Source organism: Acanthochromis polyacanthus, chromosome 15 (genome assembly GCF_021347895.1).
Source record: "Acanthochromis polyacanthus isolate Apoly-LR-REF ecotype Palm Island chromosome 15, KAUST_Apoly_ChrSc, whole genome shotgun sequence".
Taxonomy (NCBI): domain Eukaryota; kingdom Metazoa; phylum Chordata; class Actinopteri; family Pomacentridae; genus Acanthochromis; species Acanthochromis polyacanthus.
The window spans coordinates 34500881-34519509 of NC_067127.1; the positions used below are offsets into that span (position 1 = coordinate 34500881).

The 18629-nt window shown below is 40.1% G+C and overlaps 1 protein-coding gene across 1 annotated transcript; it reads left to right on the plus strand.

The window, feature by feature from the left end:
* The first annotated feature begins 527 nt into the window (after positions 1 to 527).
* On the plus strand, positions 528 to 18344 carry dph5 (diphthamide biosynthesis 5). Its single transcript, XM_022215630.2, has 7 exons — positions 528 to 831; positions 4280 to 4404; positions 5058 to 5166; positions 6763 to 6883; positions 13695 to 13734; positions 17358 to 17461; positions 17797 to 18344. Exons 1-7 carry the CDS (start codon positions 697 to 699, stop codon positions 18027 to 18029), a joined length of 867 nt encoding a protein of 288 aa, XP_022071322.2. The 5' UTR covers positions 528 to 696; the 3' UTR covers positions 18030 to 18344.
* Positions 18345 to 18629: the final 285 nt, after the last annotated feature.

The window sequence follows — 18629 nt, forward strand, 5'->3', positions numbered from 1 at the left end:
CTATTTTGTAAATTGAAGTGTCAGGTAGGCATGACATTAATTCAGCTTTGACATTTTGCTATTAGGATACAAACATTAGGGAGAAAACTATTTTGTTGTTTTGCATTTGAATTTCACACAAACCATACAAATGAACAGATTGTGTGTTTATTTAAATAAATGACCGTTTTATCAAGAAACATGCTGTGTGAGTTACTATTGGTGTATCAAACTGAGGCTTGGCAGAGAACTTAAAAACTGCTCTATGGCCTTGTTTTGCCCTGTTTAGTGCCCTACAGAAAACTTCCCCAAGGCCATATTAAGAGGGTATAAAAATGAAAATAGTAATGAACACCCTAAATATGTGTACGCCGAATTAAAGATTTTTTTCATATGGCATTATATTAGATGTTCATGAGGTACATTATAGTGGCACAAAGGTCTGCATACTCGCTATACTTTAAATATGTAGTTTTGTCAACGGAGTTTGGCATAATAGTCTCCGTCCGCTCAGAACACAACGTAAAGCAGCTACAATTGTCGTAACTGTAAACATTTTACGTCAGACTGTATTCCAGGTCGTACAGTGAGACTACACGTGAATGTAGGAGCGGTGAGCCGATTTCAAGTGTTTTTGTTCTGTGTTGTGAAGTTTAAGCTCCATTCAGTGCAGCAGGAGTGTGACAGCGACTCTTCGCGGAGGGAGAGGCCGGCAGGATGCTGTATCTGATCGGCCTGGGGCTCGGAGATGCCGCAGACATCACGGTGAAGGGTCTGCAGGCGGTGAAGAGCTGCTCCAGAGTTTACCTGGAGGCCTACACCTCCATCCTCACTGTGGGCAAAGAAGCGCTGGTGAGTACGGAACACCGCATCCCAGAGTCCCGGCCTTAAATACAGACGCAAATGAAAGCAGCTGCAGAAGAAGTTGAATATGCTCATCCTGAAAAGACACCAGAACATGGCAGTCTGCTGGAGAATCACTCAATTCAGTCTCTCAAGTTCTTGACTTTAATATTTAGTGGTAATTGTACTGTATTCGAGCGTTTCCATAATTCAGAATTTTACACCTCCAGTCCTCCGTTTTTTCCCCTAATTTACTTTATTTTATCATAATAAAGGTCACGATGGCGAACATCTAACATCCATCCATGTCAGCTTTACAAGCCAGTGAGAGTTTTAGCCAGCTTCTGTGTAGAAACTGAGATAAAAGTAGTTGTTCAGCTCAAAGTTTGTTCAATCCTGTCCCCTCCCTGACCACTGCTTCGAGGTGGCAAGATTCTTGTGAGGGACTGTTTGACATAATCAGGCTTTCTTTGACAAAACCTTCAACAGTCAGAGACAAAGATGATCACAATTCTTTGCTATCCAGGTCTATTGTCAGACTCTGTGCGTTTTCTTAAAAGGGAGTGGTTCATATTCACTTGACTCCATCACCAAACCCCCCACCTGCTCCATTTCCACACCCCCTCCAGCAACCTCCCATCCTCCAATGCCCACCTCCTCGCCCCGCCACCCAGAACCAAGCATTAATTCCTTTAATATTAATATCTGACTTAAAACAGTTAAATCGACAGGGCAGGAAAAAGCCTCACTGGTCAGTAAATAAAAGTGGGAGTTCATTAAAAAGAATTGTTTTCTTCCAGGTGCATAGTTTTCAGAGTGGCTGGATATTAAAGTATACATCCATCCATCCATTCTCTAAACACCGCTTTATCCTCACTAGGTTCACAGGGGGTGCTGGAGCCTATCTGAGCTGACTTGGGCGAAGACAGGGGACACCCTGGACAGGTCGCCAGTCTGTTGCAGGGCTACATATACAGACAAACAGTCACATTCACACCTACGGGCAATTTAGAGTAACCAATTAGGCTCAGCATATTTTTTTGGGCTGTGGGAGGAAGCCGGAGTACCCGGAAAAAACCCACGCATGCACAGGGAGAACATGCAAACTCCATGCAGAAAGATCCCAGGCTCAGGCTGGGATTTGAACCAGGGATCTTCTTGCTGCAAGGCGAAAGTGCTAACCACTACGTCACTGTGCAGCCCAACACTGATACAGCTAAATTCAATTTTAATTTTGCTTAAAGATTGTTCCAGTCGATAAAATGTAATCTTTGGGGTATAACAAAATATATTGAAGTTCTAAAAACAAATTTATTTTCTGATTATGATGTTTAAACTTATCTCGTCATAACATTAAACTTTCTACATACAACCCAACAGAAAGTAGAATTTAATGCAATTGTGTTCATGAATCCTGTTCTTTAAAATATGTTATTCATACACCATTTCCTAAATCATACAAGAAAGTTGTAATAATATGGCACATTGTATTGTGAAACATTTGACATTATAACAAGATATATGGTGATAACAAAAACTAGTGCAGTTTTGTATAACAGTGTGATAAGTTTTTATGTTGTAGTAGCATTAAAATATTTTGTTAACATGCAGCTAATTATCAGGTTTAATATTTACAGTTTACACCATTTTAGTTTATTCTGTCTACATGCTAACAATAACCACGTTAGCTTGCTGATGTTAACCAGATGATCGTCACAATGCTCTCATTGTTTGTGAGTTTGCTTGCTAATTTTTCTTAGGGAGTGTACATGATTTTACTCTTAAACTGATGAATTTATAGCTTCTAAAAGCAAGTGCCAGAGGGCTGATTTGTCTCAGGCTTTGAGCTCTTTTCAAACTTCACATTTTCTGAGGCTAAACCAATCTCAAGGACAATGTTTAGACAGATTTTAGATATAGACATACTTGGATATATATCACTCTGCATCCCTCCCAAAGACATTTTACAATCTTTGACTTTTCAGAGTCTTAATTTTTTTTGACCCATTTTTGTTTGGTAAAGAAGCTGCCTAATAACTGTGCATACCTTGACACAGGATGTTGATCACTTTAGGCCACATCCTCCCTCATTACAAAACTACACATCACTTGATGATGCTTAAAACCAATTAGCATTCAAATTTATATAGCTTGTGGTCAGAAAATATGCATGAAAATGATGATAAGGTCAAAATACTCACTTACCTAATAATTGTGCATGCAGTGTACACTGTCAGTAGGAGGAGCTAAGATGCACGGAAGAAATTCGAGTGAAGAAACGAAAATTAGACGGACTAGAGTAAAGACAGAATAAAGCCAGGGGTCTCATAGCCATGGTTAGGAGCCACTCATTTGGTGGTAATGCCTACCATTTTTAGTGTAGAAGAACGATTACTTCTTCTGGATGCGTATGCAGTAGCCTACAAATTACAGTTGTGCAACTGGTACTTGTGCTGGTGATAGACTTCCCTGGATGCTAGTGTTACAGTCCAACCACAAATGAACAAATCAAATTTTAAGGCAACAACCCAAATATGAACAATGAAAAATTAAATTGTGGAACAATTATCCATTGGTGAAGTTAGCACACCGCTAAAAAAGTTAATTAAGTACTTTAATGAAGTGTTAATCACTTTCACAGTGCGTTAACTACTTTAACAGAGTGCTAACTACTTTAGCCGTGTGGTAGTGTCTTGTGTATGAACTAATTTAGCAGTGCATTAACTACTTCACTAATGCGTTTTAAATGTGTGTGAACTTCTCTAGCAGTGTGTTCACTACTTTAGTAGTTTGTTAACTTCTCTAGCAGTGTGTTAACTACTGTGTGTTTACTGTAACAGTGTGTTCACTACTTTAACAGTCTGTTTACTACTTCAGTAGTTTGTTTACTTCTCTAGCAGTGTTAACTACTGTAGCAATATGTTAACTATTTTTAACAGTGTGTTTACTACTTTAGCAGTGTGTTAACTACTGTGTGTTTACTGTAACAGTGTGTTCCCTAACTTTGGCAGTGTGTTCACTACTTTAGTAGTTTAACTTCTCTAGCAGTGTGTTAACTACTGTAGCAATATAACTACTTTTAACAGTGTGTTCACTGCTTTTAACAGTGTGTTCACTACTTTTAGCAGTGTGTTAGCTTCTTTAGCAGTGTGCTAATTACTTTAACAATGTGTTAACTACTTGAGCAGTTTGTTAACTACTTTAGCAGTGTGTTAACTACTTGAGCAGTTTAACTACTTTAGCAATGTGTTAGCTACTTTAACAGTATGTTCCATACTTTGGCACTGTGTATGCTTTTGTTACATTTCTATCCTGAGCAGTGTGTTAGCAACTGCAGCAGTGGTATATTTCTTTAGCATCCACTTTAACCAAGAGATAGCTTCATTAGCCCCACGTTGTGTGCGTAAACAGTGAATACTCTACAGTAACAGCATGTGAACCGTTATTTTGTCTTCAGGAGGAGTACTATGGGAAGGAGCTCATCCTGGCAGATAGAGATCTGGTTGAACAGGGAGCTGATGAGATCCTGAAGGATGCAGATGTAACTGACGTGGCGTTCCTGGTGGTCGGCGACCCGTTCGGGTGAGTCACATCATCCACGTATCAGGACTATATTACCTCGGTGTTACAGCAGCAGCTCTTATTGATCCCACATATCTGAGGTCTGCTGCGTCAGCATGTGGACTGCAGTGGAGAGCAGCAGAGTCTGATGTGACCACAGAGTTTGTGTCAGAGCAGTTTGGCCTTCATTTCAGCAGATTTCTCCCCAAAACCACCAGATTCCTCTCCCAGTTAATAACAGACTGCTGAGCAGCTTGCCCGCGGCCTTGAACACACAAACTCTCAACTTTTGTTCATGGGAACGTTGGTTTTGCAGTTTACACGAAAGGAGAAGCTGATTCTCTTTTGTCCCACAGAAGACTAAAATTGGTCAAGCTCCTTTTCATGCCGCTGAGGTTTAACTCGAGTGCGACCTCAGCATCTGTACGTTACTCTGTGTTATGTAGTCGTCTTGTGTTCCTAGAGGCTGCACTGCTCTTCAGCTTTACTGACTTGCTCACTCTATGTAAAAGCAGCAGAACAGTCCAGTGTCTGTGGGTAGTTCACTGTTTCACGTTGACCCTTTTTTCCTAGTTACTGAACTGATGTCGGAAAGTTTGTTTCTGGATTGTTTAAATTAAATATGTTAATTCTAGTAACAAAAGTCCCTAATTGTCCTGGGTGTCCTCCTGCAGAGCCACCACTCACAGTGACCTGGTCCTGAGAGCAGTGAATGCTGGGATACCATATAAAGTCATCCACAATGCGTCCATCATGAACGCAGTGGGCTGCTGTGGTCTGCAGGTAAATCTTTCCTGAGTTTTTCAGTTTGTTTATTTTGCACATATTAGAAACAAAGAAATGCAATCAACAAGACGAAGCCCTGTTTTTATTCATCTGATGCTCGTTTTACCCCAAAATGCCTGGGTCACTCTTCAAAAACTCTTTTTTTTTCATAAGAAAGGGGTGAACAGCACAACTGCTGTTAGAAGTGAGGACTTCATTAGAATGTCCAGCAACACCCAGAAAACCATCAGGAAAAGAAGAGAGACGGAGGCAGGCTACAATGGCTTAGAGATGAAACTGATGTGAAATGTGTCAGTTAGAAGACTAGGTGACAGTAATTATTCATTTGCCTTTCAGAAATAAAACAGTCAACCCTACATGTTAACGTGAACGCATCAATAACTGAGCTGTCAAAGCAGCGAATCAGAGCGCAGGACCCAGCTGCTCCCCACAAACACACGCTCAAATTAGCATTAATGCTAACACAGTATGTCCACTGGGAGGTCGTTAATATGCTAATGAGGGGCGGGCTATGTAAATGAGGGGTGTGCTCTCCACTCGGAGTCTGCCCCATCTGCCCCTGCTGTCAGTGGGACACCCCCTCACCATGGGACCCTCCAGACCTTTCTTTTTAGGATATTTTCGTTTTTGTTTGGAACAATGGCACAATCATATTTAGCAGAACATTTTTCCATCACCTTCATCTTTGTAGTATTTTAAATCATGAGGTAATACTAATTTGAAAAATAAGGAAATGCATAAATTCATGTATTCTTAATAATATTATGGCTAAAATGGGCTCTTTTTTAAAAAACTGAATTTGTTTAACACTTAAGTTAGGCAAGAAGCTAAATCTTAAAGTATACTGTAGAATGACAAGCATATGTAAGATTTTTTCTTGCTGCCCAGAAACACATCCTAACCCATACACTATCAGGTTCCTACCTATTACAGAAAACTCCAAAAGCAGGAGCAGAGATCTGAAAGCATCTGAAAGTTTTGCAAACAAACTGGCAACATCAGTGCAACTAGGGAGGTTAAGTTAGGTTGACATGGAGCTGGAGCCGAGCAAATCTGTACAGTAGCCAAAATTATAAGAATCTAGCAGCGAGTTCTAAAGCAGAGTGTATGTAGTGTGTGTAATGTGTAGAATATCTGAACGTGAAAACCACTAATCATGCTCTCAAAACTGAAAGGCAGCCTCAGAGCAGCTCATCTGAGATCTGTGCTGTGTCGGAGTCACTCTCGGTTCACTGTGCAATGGACGCTAAATCTAGAGCTCTATATAGACAATAGGTTTCAGATGAACGGGTTTTTTTAATCTTAGACCTGCAGATTTTAAACATACTGTCTGCTGCAGCAGCTGTTAGTGTTTTTCGAGGCATGAGGTTTAGTGTCATGTTTGCAACATGAGCAGCTGCAGACACAACAAACAGGAAATAGATTCACATGAGTCTCCATTTCCTTCTAAATGACCATTTTTATTAACACACGCAAGCACGTAATTTTGTAACTGCTGGTGACTGAAAAATGTACATCCGGTTAGGTCATAGTAAGTCTGCAGGACATTAATGCAAGTCAATGTAATTGTGTGTGTGTGTTTGTGTGTCTCAGCTATATAATTTTGGGGAGACAGTGTCTGTGGTGTTTTGGACGGAGACGTGGAAACCTGAGAGCTTCTACGACAAAATCTGTAAAAACAAAGCAGCTGGACTGCACACACTCTGCCTACTAGGTGAGACACACTGAACATGCCATTAAAATATTTCAAATACCGGAAAAATATCAGTACATTTTAAAAAATGTTATTTAAAATATTAAGCAAAAAGGTGAACTGGATTGCAGCCTCACAGTATTAAAGTCAAGTTGCATCTGTCATGACTTCATCATTTTATCCTGACTCACATTTGTAGGGGGGTTTGTCATATTTAGGAGAAAAACCTGTGAAAAACAAAACACCTTTTGTGACCTTTGAACACCAAATTTTAATCAGTTTATCCTTGAGTCCAAGTGGATGTTTGTGTCAAATCTTGAGTAATTCCTTCCAGGTGTTCATCAGAATATGACAGACAGGCAAGACAACTGAACACACAATGCGCCCGACTAAGGCTTTTGCCAACCAGGAGACTATAAATATCAGGAAAATCTGCTCAAACATTATTTCAAATAGCCATGAAAAATAGTATAATAACTAATATATGTCTGAATCATTATCATCATAATCATCATATGTAAATCTGACCAAAAATGTGCAAAAAATCAGTCTGGTCATCTACATTAAAGAGCCAAGTGAAGTAATTGGAGCAGGTTTGTATAAGCTCTGGGAAGGACTGGGGACCTGTCCACAGCGTACCACCGCCTCTCACTCAAATTCAGCTTTTGTCCAAATGCAACCTTTTGCCTTTAGCCTGGAGTCATCTCTAAAAATGCCCTGATGTTGCATTCAGGGAATCACCAGGTGTCCGTTACTGTGATTATACCACCATTAATCACCCTGGGGATCCAAAAGCCCCCACCCTCCCTAAACTAACAGTCCAGTGGTGGGTGGATGTCCTGCTGGTGACTGTGTGTTAATATTCATGAGAGGAAACAGAATATCTCTCCATCCACTGCCATGTTATTTCACTGCAGAGACGAAAACTGCCGTAGGCCCACATAGCAGCATTTATCCGTGAAGTAATCAATCAGTCAGACTTTATTAGTTTAGTATATGTACAATGCCCCTGTACTATACTATATATGTACTCCTGTATTATTATTATTATTATTATTAATGATGATAATAACTTATTTCTATAGCACTTCCAAGTCAGAGTGCTTTACTGGGCAAGCAACAGATAAATTACAATAAAATGATAACTGTTAAAGATAAAGGTTAAGAAGACACAATAACAACGATAAAACTGATAAAACAATACCTATGAAGACACAGTACTTCACAGGTTATGATTGATATGCAGCAGAGAACAAGTGGGCCTTTAGCTTTGCTTTGAACACCTCTACTGAGTAAGCTTGCCTGATGTCAGATGGAAGAGCACTCCATACAGACGGTACATGGAAATAAATAGCACGCTTCTTTTTAACTCTAGGAACAATCAGCAGGCCCGTCCCCTGGGAGAGCAAGGACCTTGCTGGTTCATATGGGACTACCAGCTCCTTTGAATATGATGGCCCAGTGTCATTTACAGCTTTATATGTTAATAAAAGTATCTTAAAATCAGCTCTAACATGAACTGTGAGCCAATGGAGTGAGACTAACACTGGTTTGATGTGGTTGTATTTCTTTGTTCCAGTCAGAATGTGGGCTGCCACATTCTGAACCATCTGTAAACTATGAAAGCTCCTCTTAGGCAGACAGGAGAGCATTACAATAATCCTATCTAGAAATCACAAAAGAATGGAATAAGAAACTCAGCTTCCTTAAAAGATTAAAAAAGAACGATTCTTTGCAATCCTGCTAAGGTGGAAGTAAGCTATTTTTGTCACCTCTCGTATGTGGGAGACGAATGTAAAAGATCGTACAGTGCCTTGAGAAAGTATTCGGCCCTCTTGAACTTTTCAACCTTTTGCCACATTTCAGGCTTCAAACATGAAGATATAAATTTTTAATTTTTTGTCAAGAATCAACAACAATTGGACACAATCTTGAAGTGGAATGAAATTTATTGGATATTTTAAACTTTTTTAACAAATAAAAACCTGAAAAGCGGGGTGTGCAATATTATTCGGCCCCTTTACTTTCAGTGCAGCAAACTCACTCCAGAAGTTCAGTGAGGATCTCTGAATGATCCAATGTTGTCCTAAATGACTGATGATGATAAATAGAATCCACCTGTGTGTAATCAAGTCTCCGTATAAATGCACCTGCTCTGTGATAGTCTCAGGGTTCTGTTTAAAGTGCAGAGAGCATCATGAAGACCAATGAACACACCAGGCAGGTCCCAGATACTGTTGTGGAGAAGTTTAAAGCCGGATTTGGATACAAAAAGATTTCCCAAGCTTTAAACATCTCAAGGAGCACTGTGCAAGCAATCATGTTGAAATGGAAGGAGTATCAGACCACTGCAAATCTACCAAGACCCGGCCGTCCCTCTAAACTTTCACCTCCAACAAGGAGAAGACTGATCAGAGATGCAGCCAAGAGGCCCATGATCACTCTGGATGAACTGCAGAGATCTACAGCTGAGGTGGGAGAGTCTGTCCATAGGACAACAATCAGTTGTACACTGCACAAATCTGGTCTTTATGGAAGAGTGGCAAGAAGAAAGCCATTTCTCAAAGATATCCATAAGAAGTCTGGTTTGAAGTTTGCCACAAGCCACCTGGGAGACACACCAAACATGTGGAAGAAGGTGCTCTGGTCAGATGAAACCAAAATCGAACTTTTTGGCCACAATGCAAAACAATATGTTTGGCGTAAAAGCAACACAGCTCATCACCCTGAACACACCATCCCCACTGTCAAACATGGTGGTGGCAGCCTCATGGTTTGGGCCTGCTTTTCTTCAGCAGGTACAGGGAAGATGGTTAAAACCGATGGGAAGATGAATGGAGCCAAATACAGGACCATTCTGGAAGAAAACCTGTTGGAGTCTGCAAAAGACCTGAGACTGGGACGGAGATTTATCTTCCAACAGGACAATGATCCAAAACATAAAGCCAAATCTACAATGGAATGGTTCACAAATAAACGTATCCAGGTGTTAGAATGGCCAAGTCAAAGTCCAGACCTGAATCCAATCGAGAATCTGTGGGCAGAGCTGAAGACTGCTGTTCACAAACGCTCTCCATCCAACCTCACTGAGCTCCAGCTGTTTTGCAAGGAAGAATGGGCAAGAATTTCAGTCTCTCAATGTGCAAAACTGATAGAGACATACCCCAAGAGACCTGCAGCTGTAATTGCAGCAAAAGGTGGCGCTACAAAGTATTAATGCAAGGGGGCCGAATAATATTGCACGCCCCACTTTTCAGGTTTTTATTTGTTAAAAAAGTTTAAAATATCCAATAAATTTCGTTCCACTTCACGATTGTGTCCCACTTGTTGTTGATTCTTGACAAAAAATTAAAATTTTATATCTTTATGTTTGAAGCCTGAAATGTGGCGAAAGGTTGAAAAGTTCAAGGGGGCCGAATACTTTCACAAGGCACTGTATATGTACGATTCACCGCAGATATCCACCTGTGTTCCACCAGGACAGTTATTTCTGTTGCACAGCGCGTTCACTTCTGCTTTTGATGCTGTAACACACATGTCAATTGTGGAATCTGATTACTCAATTAATCATCAGAATAATTGATAGAATGCTCGATTACTAAAATTTTCGATAGCTGCAGTCCTAGTATTGTCTCAGTTCTATGATTATTGACGATTATTTATTTAATCAGGACACTGCAGATTAATACACAGGCTGCTATAAATACTGCAGTTTAAAATTGGCACATGAAAGTTGGTGATATTGAAACGCAGGACGACCTACATATTTTGAACACTGTCTGGCATTTTAAAGTTATCCAGATATTGAAGTTGTTGGATGTTCAGGAGATTTTGCCGGTATTTTAATTAGTTATTGTACTCGTGTTATATATTATATGTCATTATATTATTGCTACGAACATTTTTTTGTTTGATAAGTAAATATCTTTTCTGCTATTTTACTAATCTTTGTTAAATTAAAATAGTTTTCAATTCTTGTTAATCAGTTTATCTGTTAGGTGCTTGTTCTATAAAATTTGGACAAAATGTCTTAAAATGAATTTCTGTCTAAAGATGGTTTAATGATGATCAGTAATCTGAGATATTGAAGAGTCTACCTGAAACCTTTTTGAGGGCTGCTTTTGCGTTCCCTATATGTTTACATTCCTTCTAGTAGTTCAGTCCAGGTGACAATTACAGATGCTACCGAAAGGAGAGATGAGCATTTATTTCTCATCATTCATTTTAAAATGCCGATCCTGTCAAAATCCAGCTGCTGGCTATAAGCAGCTGCAGCTCTGCCTGGCTGTGACAGTCAGACTGAGGCTAGATTTATGGTTATTGTTGCGACTTTGGCTGCTGGGATTTAGTCTGTGGTGCTGTTTGTACTCTTTGAATCTGTAGTGCTTCTATGACAGATGTCTTTTGCTTTTTTTAGGAGTTCAGGAACACAGCAGCTTCAGTACAATGTGCAGCCAGCTAAAACTGTCACTGTTCACCCTCTATCATAGTATGTGGTTAGTGTTCTAACCATTAAAAACTTATGTATTACTGTAACAAAGGCAGCAACTTCATCAACAGTGATAGTTACCTCATCCTAAGATTGCAGTCATAATCAGAGCTACAGTCGGTCTGTAACGGTCAGTGAGAGAGCTGCTGAATTCAATTCAGTTCAGTTCAGTTCAATTTTCTTTATATAGCGTCAGTTACAGGTCAAATTATCTCAAGACGCTTTATAGAACCCATATCCCTGAACCCCCAGAACAGCCCTAAGGTGACAGTAGCAAGAAAAAAAACTCCCTTTTAGTGGGAAGAAACCTTGAGCAGAACCTGGCTCTTCATGTGGGGACGACCCATCTGCTGCTAGACAACTTCTTTATTTTGTTTCCAAATTAAGTTGTGGAAACTGCTGCCTGAGGTTGTTGTACAACAGTGCTGTGGAAAATTATTTAACCCCCATGTAGAAATCTTACATTTTTGCATATTTGTCAACCTTAAATGTTTCAGATTATCAAACTAATTTTAATGTAAGACAAAGATAGCCCAAGAAAACACAAAATACAGTTTTTAGATGATGACTTCATCTATTGACAGAAAAATGCTGTCCAGCCCACCTTGCCCAATGTGAAAAAGTAATTGCCCCATTAGCTACCAATCTACGAAATTCATTCAGCAGTTGGATTCAATTTTACCATCCACACCCACGTATGACTACTGCCAGGATCGTTGAATCTAATCATCACTAAATAGAACCTGTCTGGTATTGTGAAGTAGCCAAAAGGTCTCAAAAAGCAGCACATGATGCCACATTTTAAAGAAATTTAAAAACTGAAGAGAAACAAAGTCATTGACATTCGTCAGTCTGGAGGGTTACAAAGACATTACTGAGGCTCTGAGACTTCAGAGAACCAAAGTGAGAGACATTATCCACAAATGGAGAAGCATGGAACAGTGGTGAACCTTCCCAGGAGTGGACCAACGACCAACATTTCTCCAAGAACGCATCGATATCTATTCCAGGAGGTCACAAAATAACCTAGATGAACATCAAAAGAACTGCAGACCTCAATGGCCTCAGATAAGGTCCGTCTACATAATTTCACAATAAGGAAGACACTGAGAGAAAATAGAGCCATGAGAGAGTTGCAAAGGTCAAACCATTACTGACCAAAAAGAACATAACGGTTTGTCTGGCATTAATTAAAATATCAAGATGAGACCCTAGATTTTTGGAATAACATCCTGTTGACTGAAGAGTCAAAGGTGGAACTTTTTTGGAAGACATGGATCCGTTACATCTGGCGTAAAGCTAATACTGCATTCTACTAGAAGAACATCACACCAACAGTGAAACGTGGTGGTAGTGTGAAGGTCTGAGGACCTGGACGACTTGTCATCACTGATGGAGACATGAATTCTGCTCTCTATCAGAAAATCTTCTACCATCAGTTCGTGACCCAACGCACACAAACAAGTCCACCTCTGAGTGGCTCAAAAAGAACAAAATGAAGGTTTTGGAGTGGCCAAATCAAAGTCCAGACTTGAATCTAGTTGAGATGGTGTGACAACACCTTAAAAGGGCAGTTCATTCTGGAAAACCATCTAATATGGTCAAACTACAACTATTCTGCAGAGAAAAGTGGACCAGGATTCCTCCATGGTGATGTAAAAGACTGGTCATAAACTGGAACAAACATGGAATGCAGTTGTTGCTGCTAAGGAATGAACTTTTGGTTTGGGGGCCAATTCCTTTTTCACAGAAATGATACAGGTTTTCAATAATTCTTCAATAAATCATCATTTAAAAACTGCATTTTGTGATTTCTGGGTTATCTGTGTCTAATATCAAACACAGATAAATATTAGTTTGATGATCTGGTACATTTAAGTGTGAGAAATATGCAAAAATAGAAAACACCAGGAAAGGGGCAGATACTTTTTCACACCACTACAGATCTCAGTACAGCTCAGTCTTTCTCCATGGGTCAGATGAAATGCAAATTAGTCCTAAACTAAGAACAGGGGAGTTACTGGATAGCCGAGTGCAGAGGTCAGATGGATACATATGCCCTGAGCATCAAATCTCACCCTGACTACTCCTCCAGGATTATCAAAGTAATCACAGATTAATTTTGTGTCACTGGGTAGTCAACTAATCTTTACGGCTCTGAATTAATTCAATTCACTGCAATTTTATTTATAATGTGCCAATTACAATTCAAATTGTCTCAAGACGCTTTACAGAAGCCATGCGCCTGAACCACATGCTCAAAGTAAGAACAAAGTTAAAGCATTCAGTTGTTTCATCTAAAGTGTCCTCCTCCTTTTTTTTTTTTTTTTTTTTTACTGACAGATATTAAAGTCAAAGAGCAAACCATCGAGAACATGATCAGGTAAGAACCAGGTCCAGATGCAGAACCACATCACATCCAGACCCTCCTCTGGGTTACAGGCTGAGGCCCTCTGCAGCTCTCTAATTTTTTGGGGGCGTTCAGTCATGTTGATGTCATCTCTCAGCTCTGAGGTGAACCTCAGTGAGCGTGTGCAGTTGCAGCAAAGTGAAGTTTGTTCTGAACCACAGAGACTTGACTCAGGCAACCGCCTTAAAGGTGTTTGTTTCCCTAAGACAACAGCACTGTTATCACACGAACAAATGACAAAAGACTTTGTATTAAAGATGTTAATGAGGAATTTTAATGATTTCTATTTTTTGTACGTTTTTACTAAAAAGTCCAGGTCAAAAATTCTTCATAGATTTTTCTCAGTAATCTTTGAGTCTTGTTTTGCGTGTCATTATACAGTTTGTGTAATTGCTAACTAACTTTTCCCATGTCTCCATTGGAAGACATCACTCTCTCTTGAAACAATCCCCTGGCTTTTTGTTAAGTCGGCCCTAACTTGGTTTTCTAACTCTGACCTTTGTTGCTGAGCTGCACCTCTTGTACCATATGGGCTAAAGCATTCTTCTTGCTGAGACCTGCTCCTGACCAGGTCTAAAAGTTAAATCATAATAGGCAGTTTCTATGGTAATGAATTAGACTGAAGTTATGCTTTTACCATTCGAGGGTCCATTCAGTGTAAATTCCACCATCTCAGCTAGTCTGTGAGTGTCCACATGCTGCTATAAATGTATGTCTGTGTGGCAACTATGCTCCAAGGGTCAATCGGTGCTAACCTACCACACATACGGAACCGAGTCCTCACAGTGGACTCCAAGCAGACTACAAACGAGCAGATCAACACAGGAGTAGAATCAAGTCCTCAGGTTTATAGACAGCAGCGTTATTAATTTATTAATAAATACCTTGTGTGAAATGTACAACCTCAAAATTCATAGCATTGTTTCCACTGTCAGCACTTGTATGAACAACTTCCATCCCTGGAGTCGGTCGGTACAGATGCTTTCTATGCTGGCCTAACCAATGAAAGCAGGCAAATCCTCTCTAAAGACACCAACAGTTGTATCGCTGTTAAGATCAGGTTCGACCAGGTGGTGCAACCAGTTCCACGTCTTTGAGTTTGGAAGATTTCCTTGCCATCACTCTGCTCTTCAGTTCCCTCCACAGATTCTTAGTGGGAAGCAGGTTTGGACTCTGGTTGGGCAGCTCCAAAATGTTGCTATTTTTTGTGCATCCGTGGAGCCTTGAGCAGTGTCTGCAGAGAGGTGATGGTACCAGGATGCTAACATTGAGGTCACTTATGACATACTTTGAGATTGTTCAAAGAAACTTCTTCTCCACTGACTATTGGATATATCTGACTTTATTGCCTTTGCTTCTCTTGTGAACAGCCACAATGTGCAACTCTATGTGAAGAGAAGTGGAAAAGTATAACATCTCTAACACAATGTTTTGCATCTTTATCACTTGTTTGTGTAATTTCCATCCAAAAGAAATCTATTGGTTACCTAAAGAAAATCAAATTCAAATTTAGTATTGCAATGAGTAATTTGGGACAGAATGTATGTACAGTTAGATAATGAATGGAAGAACTGATGGGTGTACAGATGTATGTATTGAGGTGTTTATCTATATTTACAGTGGGTATTGAAAGTATTCAGACCCCTTGAAATTTTTCACTCTCTAGTGCAATGATGCAGCCGTTTTCCAAAATCTAAAAAGTTCATTTTATTTCTCATTAATGTACACTCAGCACCCCATCTTGACAGGAAAAAAACAGAAATGTAGCAAATTTATCAAAAAAGAAAAACTGAAATATCACATGGTCAGAAGTATTCAGACCCTGTGCTCAGTATTGAGTAGAAGCACCCGTTTCAGCTAGTACAGCCATGAGTCTTCTTGGGAATGATGCAACAAGTTTTTGACACCTGGATTTGGGGATCCTCTGCCATTCTTCCTTGCAGATCCTCTCAGTTCTGTCAGGTTGGATGGTGAACGTTGGTGGACAGCCAGTTTGAGGTCTCTCCAGAGATGCTCAATTGGGTTTAGGTCAGGGCTCTGGCTGGGCCAGTCAAGAACGGTCACAGAGTTGTTCTGAAGTCACTCCTTTGTTATTTTAGCTGTGTGCTTAGGGTCATTGTCATGTTGAAAGGTGAACCTTCGGCCCAGTCTGAGGTCCTGAGCACTCTGGAAGTTTTCCTCCAGGATATCTCTGTACTTGGCCGCATTCATCCTTCCTTCAATTGCAACCAGTCGTCCTGTCCCTGCAGCTGAAAAACAGCCCCACAACACGATGCTCCCACCACCATGTTTCACTGTAGGGATTGTATTGGGCAGGTGATGAGCAGTGCCTGCTTTTCTCCACACATACCGCTTAGAATTAACACCAAAAAGTTCAATCTTGCTCTCATCAGACCAGAGAATCTTATTTCTCATAGTCTGGGAGTCCTTCGTGTGTTTTTTGGCAAACTTTGGCTTTCATATGTCTTGCACTGAGGAGAGGCTTCCGTCGGGCCACTCTGCCATAAAGCCCCGACTGGTGGAGGGCTGCAGTGATAGTTGACTTTGTGGAACTTTCTCCTATCTCCCGACTGCATCTCTGGAGCTCAGCCACAGTGATCTTTGGGTTCTTCTTTACCTCTCTCACCAAGGCTCTTCTCCCACCATTGCTCAGTTTGGCTGGACGGCCAGGTCTAGGAAGAGTTGTGGTCGTCCCAAACTTCTTCCATTTGAGGATTATGGAGGCCACTGTGCTCTTAGGAACCTTGAGTGCTGCAGAAATTCTTTTGTAACCTTGGCCAGATCTGTGCCTTGCCACAATTCTGTCTCTGAGCTCCTTGGGCAGTTCCTTCCACCTCATGATTCTCATTTGCTCTGACATGCACTGTGAGCTGTAAGGTCTTCTATAGACAGGTGTGTGCCTTTCCTAATCAAGTCCAATCAGTTTAATTAAACACAGCTGGACTCCAATAAAGATCCAGAACCATCTCGAGGAGGATCAGAAGAAATGGACAGCATGTGAGTTAAATATGAATGTCGCTGCAAAGGGTCTGAATACTTCTGACCATGTGATATTTCAGTTTTTCTTTTCTAATAAATTTGCAAAAAATTTCTACATTTCTTTTTTCTTCTGTCAAGATGGGGTGCTGAGTGTACATTAATGAGAAATAAAATGAACTTTTTGGATTTTGGCAAATGGCTGCAATGACACACAGTGAAAAATTTCAAGGGGTCTGATTACTTTCCGTACCCACTGTATGTGTGTTTGGATTGGTGGATCAGTCTTATGGATGGATGGAGCAGCTTGAAAGAACTTGAAGCACAGCCACGGGGCAAACTGACAGCTGAAATGAAATGGATTGCAACAGTTTTTGTTAGTTCAGTGGTAAGAAATTAACAGCTTTATGTTTGGATTTTTTGTTGTACTTTTGAACTGATGAGTCAGAACATTGACGGTGGATTTATCCTCCATCGCTCCTACTGAAAGCTGCATATTTTAATCCTAATTAGCCTTAAAATAGTTCAACATCCTTTGGCATGAATAACCATTGCTCTTAACTCATCATGCATGTACTACACTGTATCAGGTATGAAAGGTCTGTATTTTTTTATTTTAGAGGGAAGAAGATCTATGAACCACCTCGCTACATGACAGTTAGTCAGGCTGCAGATCAGCTGATTCAGATCATTGACAGGAGACGGAAGGAGGGGGAGGAGCTGGGTGAGTCACACATGATCTGCTTTCATCTGATTGGCTCAGTAGGATCCCTTAGTGGACAACAATTTAGTTTTCTTGAATTCAGTTGGAATATTTCGATATATGGCTTGACTTTACAATGTTTAGAGGTGTAAGTTGTAATATCCTAAGAAGAAAGCTTCCAGGATGTAATTTACAAGGAAAAAAATAGTATTTCAATATAGAAAGTGGTCAAATTTACAAGAAAAAAATCTAATTAAGTCATAATAGTAATGCCTACTTAAGTAATGATATACAGGTCAAATTTATGTGAAAACCAGAATAATTTGAGACATAAATATTTCCTGTCCCTCCTCCAGGTGTAACAGAGGACACAGTTTGTGTTGGTGTGGCCCGACTGGGCTCTGAAGACCAGATGATCCGCACTGGGATGTTACGTCAGCTGGTGTCATGTGACCTTGGCGCTCCGCTTCATTCACTGGTGATCACCGGTCAACTCCACCCGCTAGAGGTGGACTTACTGCGATTAAATGCAGAACCAAACGCACTGCAAAACCTCCGCATGATTGACAGCTCGACATACACGTCCTAACAGAGTGGCCTGCCTGCCTTTTTTAGGACCATTGGTGTGTTAAATTTGTAATAGAAACTGATGTCAGAATAGTACATTTACTGTCAAATATGACTTTCTGGACACTTCCTTGTCAAAATTGTCTATTTGTACACCAAGCAAGTCACTAATTGGAGCTTTCAAACTTGCACTGGAAGTAATGAGGACTGGCAGAAATGTCCTAACCATGATGGCTTTGAAACAGAAATGTCTTCACGGGGAGAGGGAACACATATACATGCACATACAAGCCTTTATCATTGTATAAAATACTGATTAAAAAGACATTTGAACCAGTGGAGATTGTTTTTCTGATCCAACAAACTCAGTTACAACTTTAATGTGGTTTGACATTTGAGGAATGTGATGTTTTTAAGTTAAATTTGTGATGTTTACACATAAAGAGGAGGATCAGGACCAGGAGACATTTTCAAGGAATTATATAAAAACGACTTGAGAATTATTTTCTGCCCTTATAGCTCCGATCCTCCTGCAGCTTTTTTATTGAACAGAAAGTCTAAATGCTGTGCCACAAACATTACAATAAAACATATGTCATCAGTAAAGATGGAGATCAATAAT

What these genes read in the sequence shown, in the direction of transcription:
- dph5 (XM_022215630.2), top strand. Translation starts at nt 697, where the DNA reads ATGCTGTATCTGATCGGCCTGGGGCTCGGAGATGCCGCAGACATCACG. An exon ending in GTGGTCGGCGACCCGTTCGG is followed by an intron (nt 4,405 to 5,057) that starts GTGAGTCACATC and finishes GTCCTCCTGCAG; the next exon opens with AGCCACCACTCACAGTGACC. An exon ending in ACCATCGAGAACATGATCAG is followed by an intron (nt 13,735 to 17,357) that starts GTAAGAACCAGG and finishes TTTTTATTTTAG; the next exon opens with AGGGAAGAAGATCTATGAAC.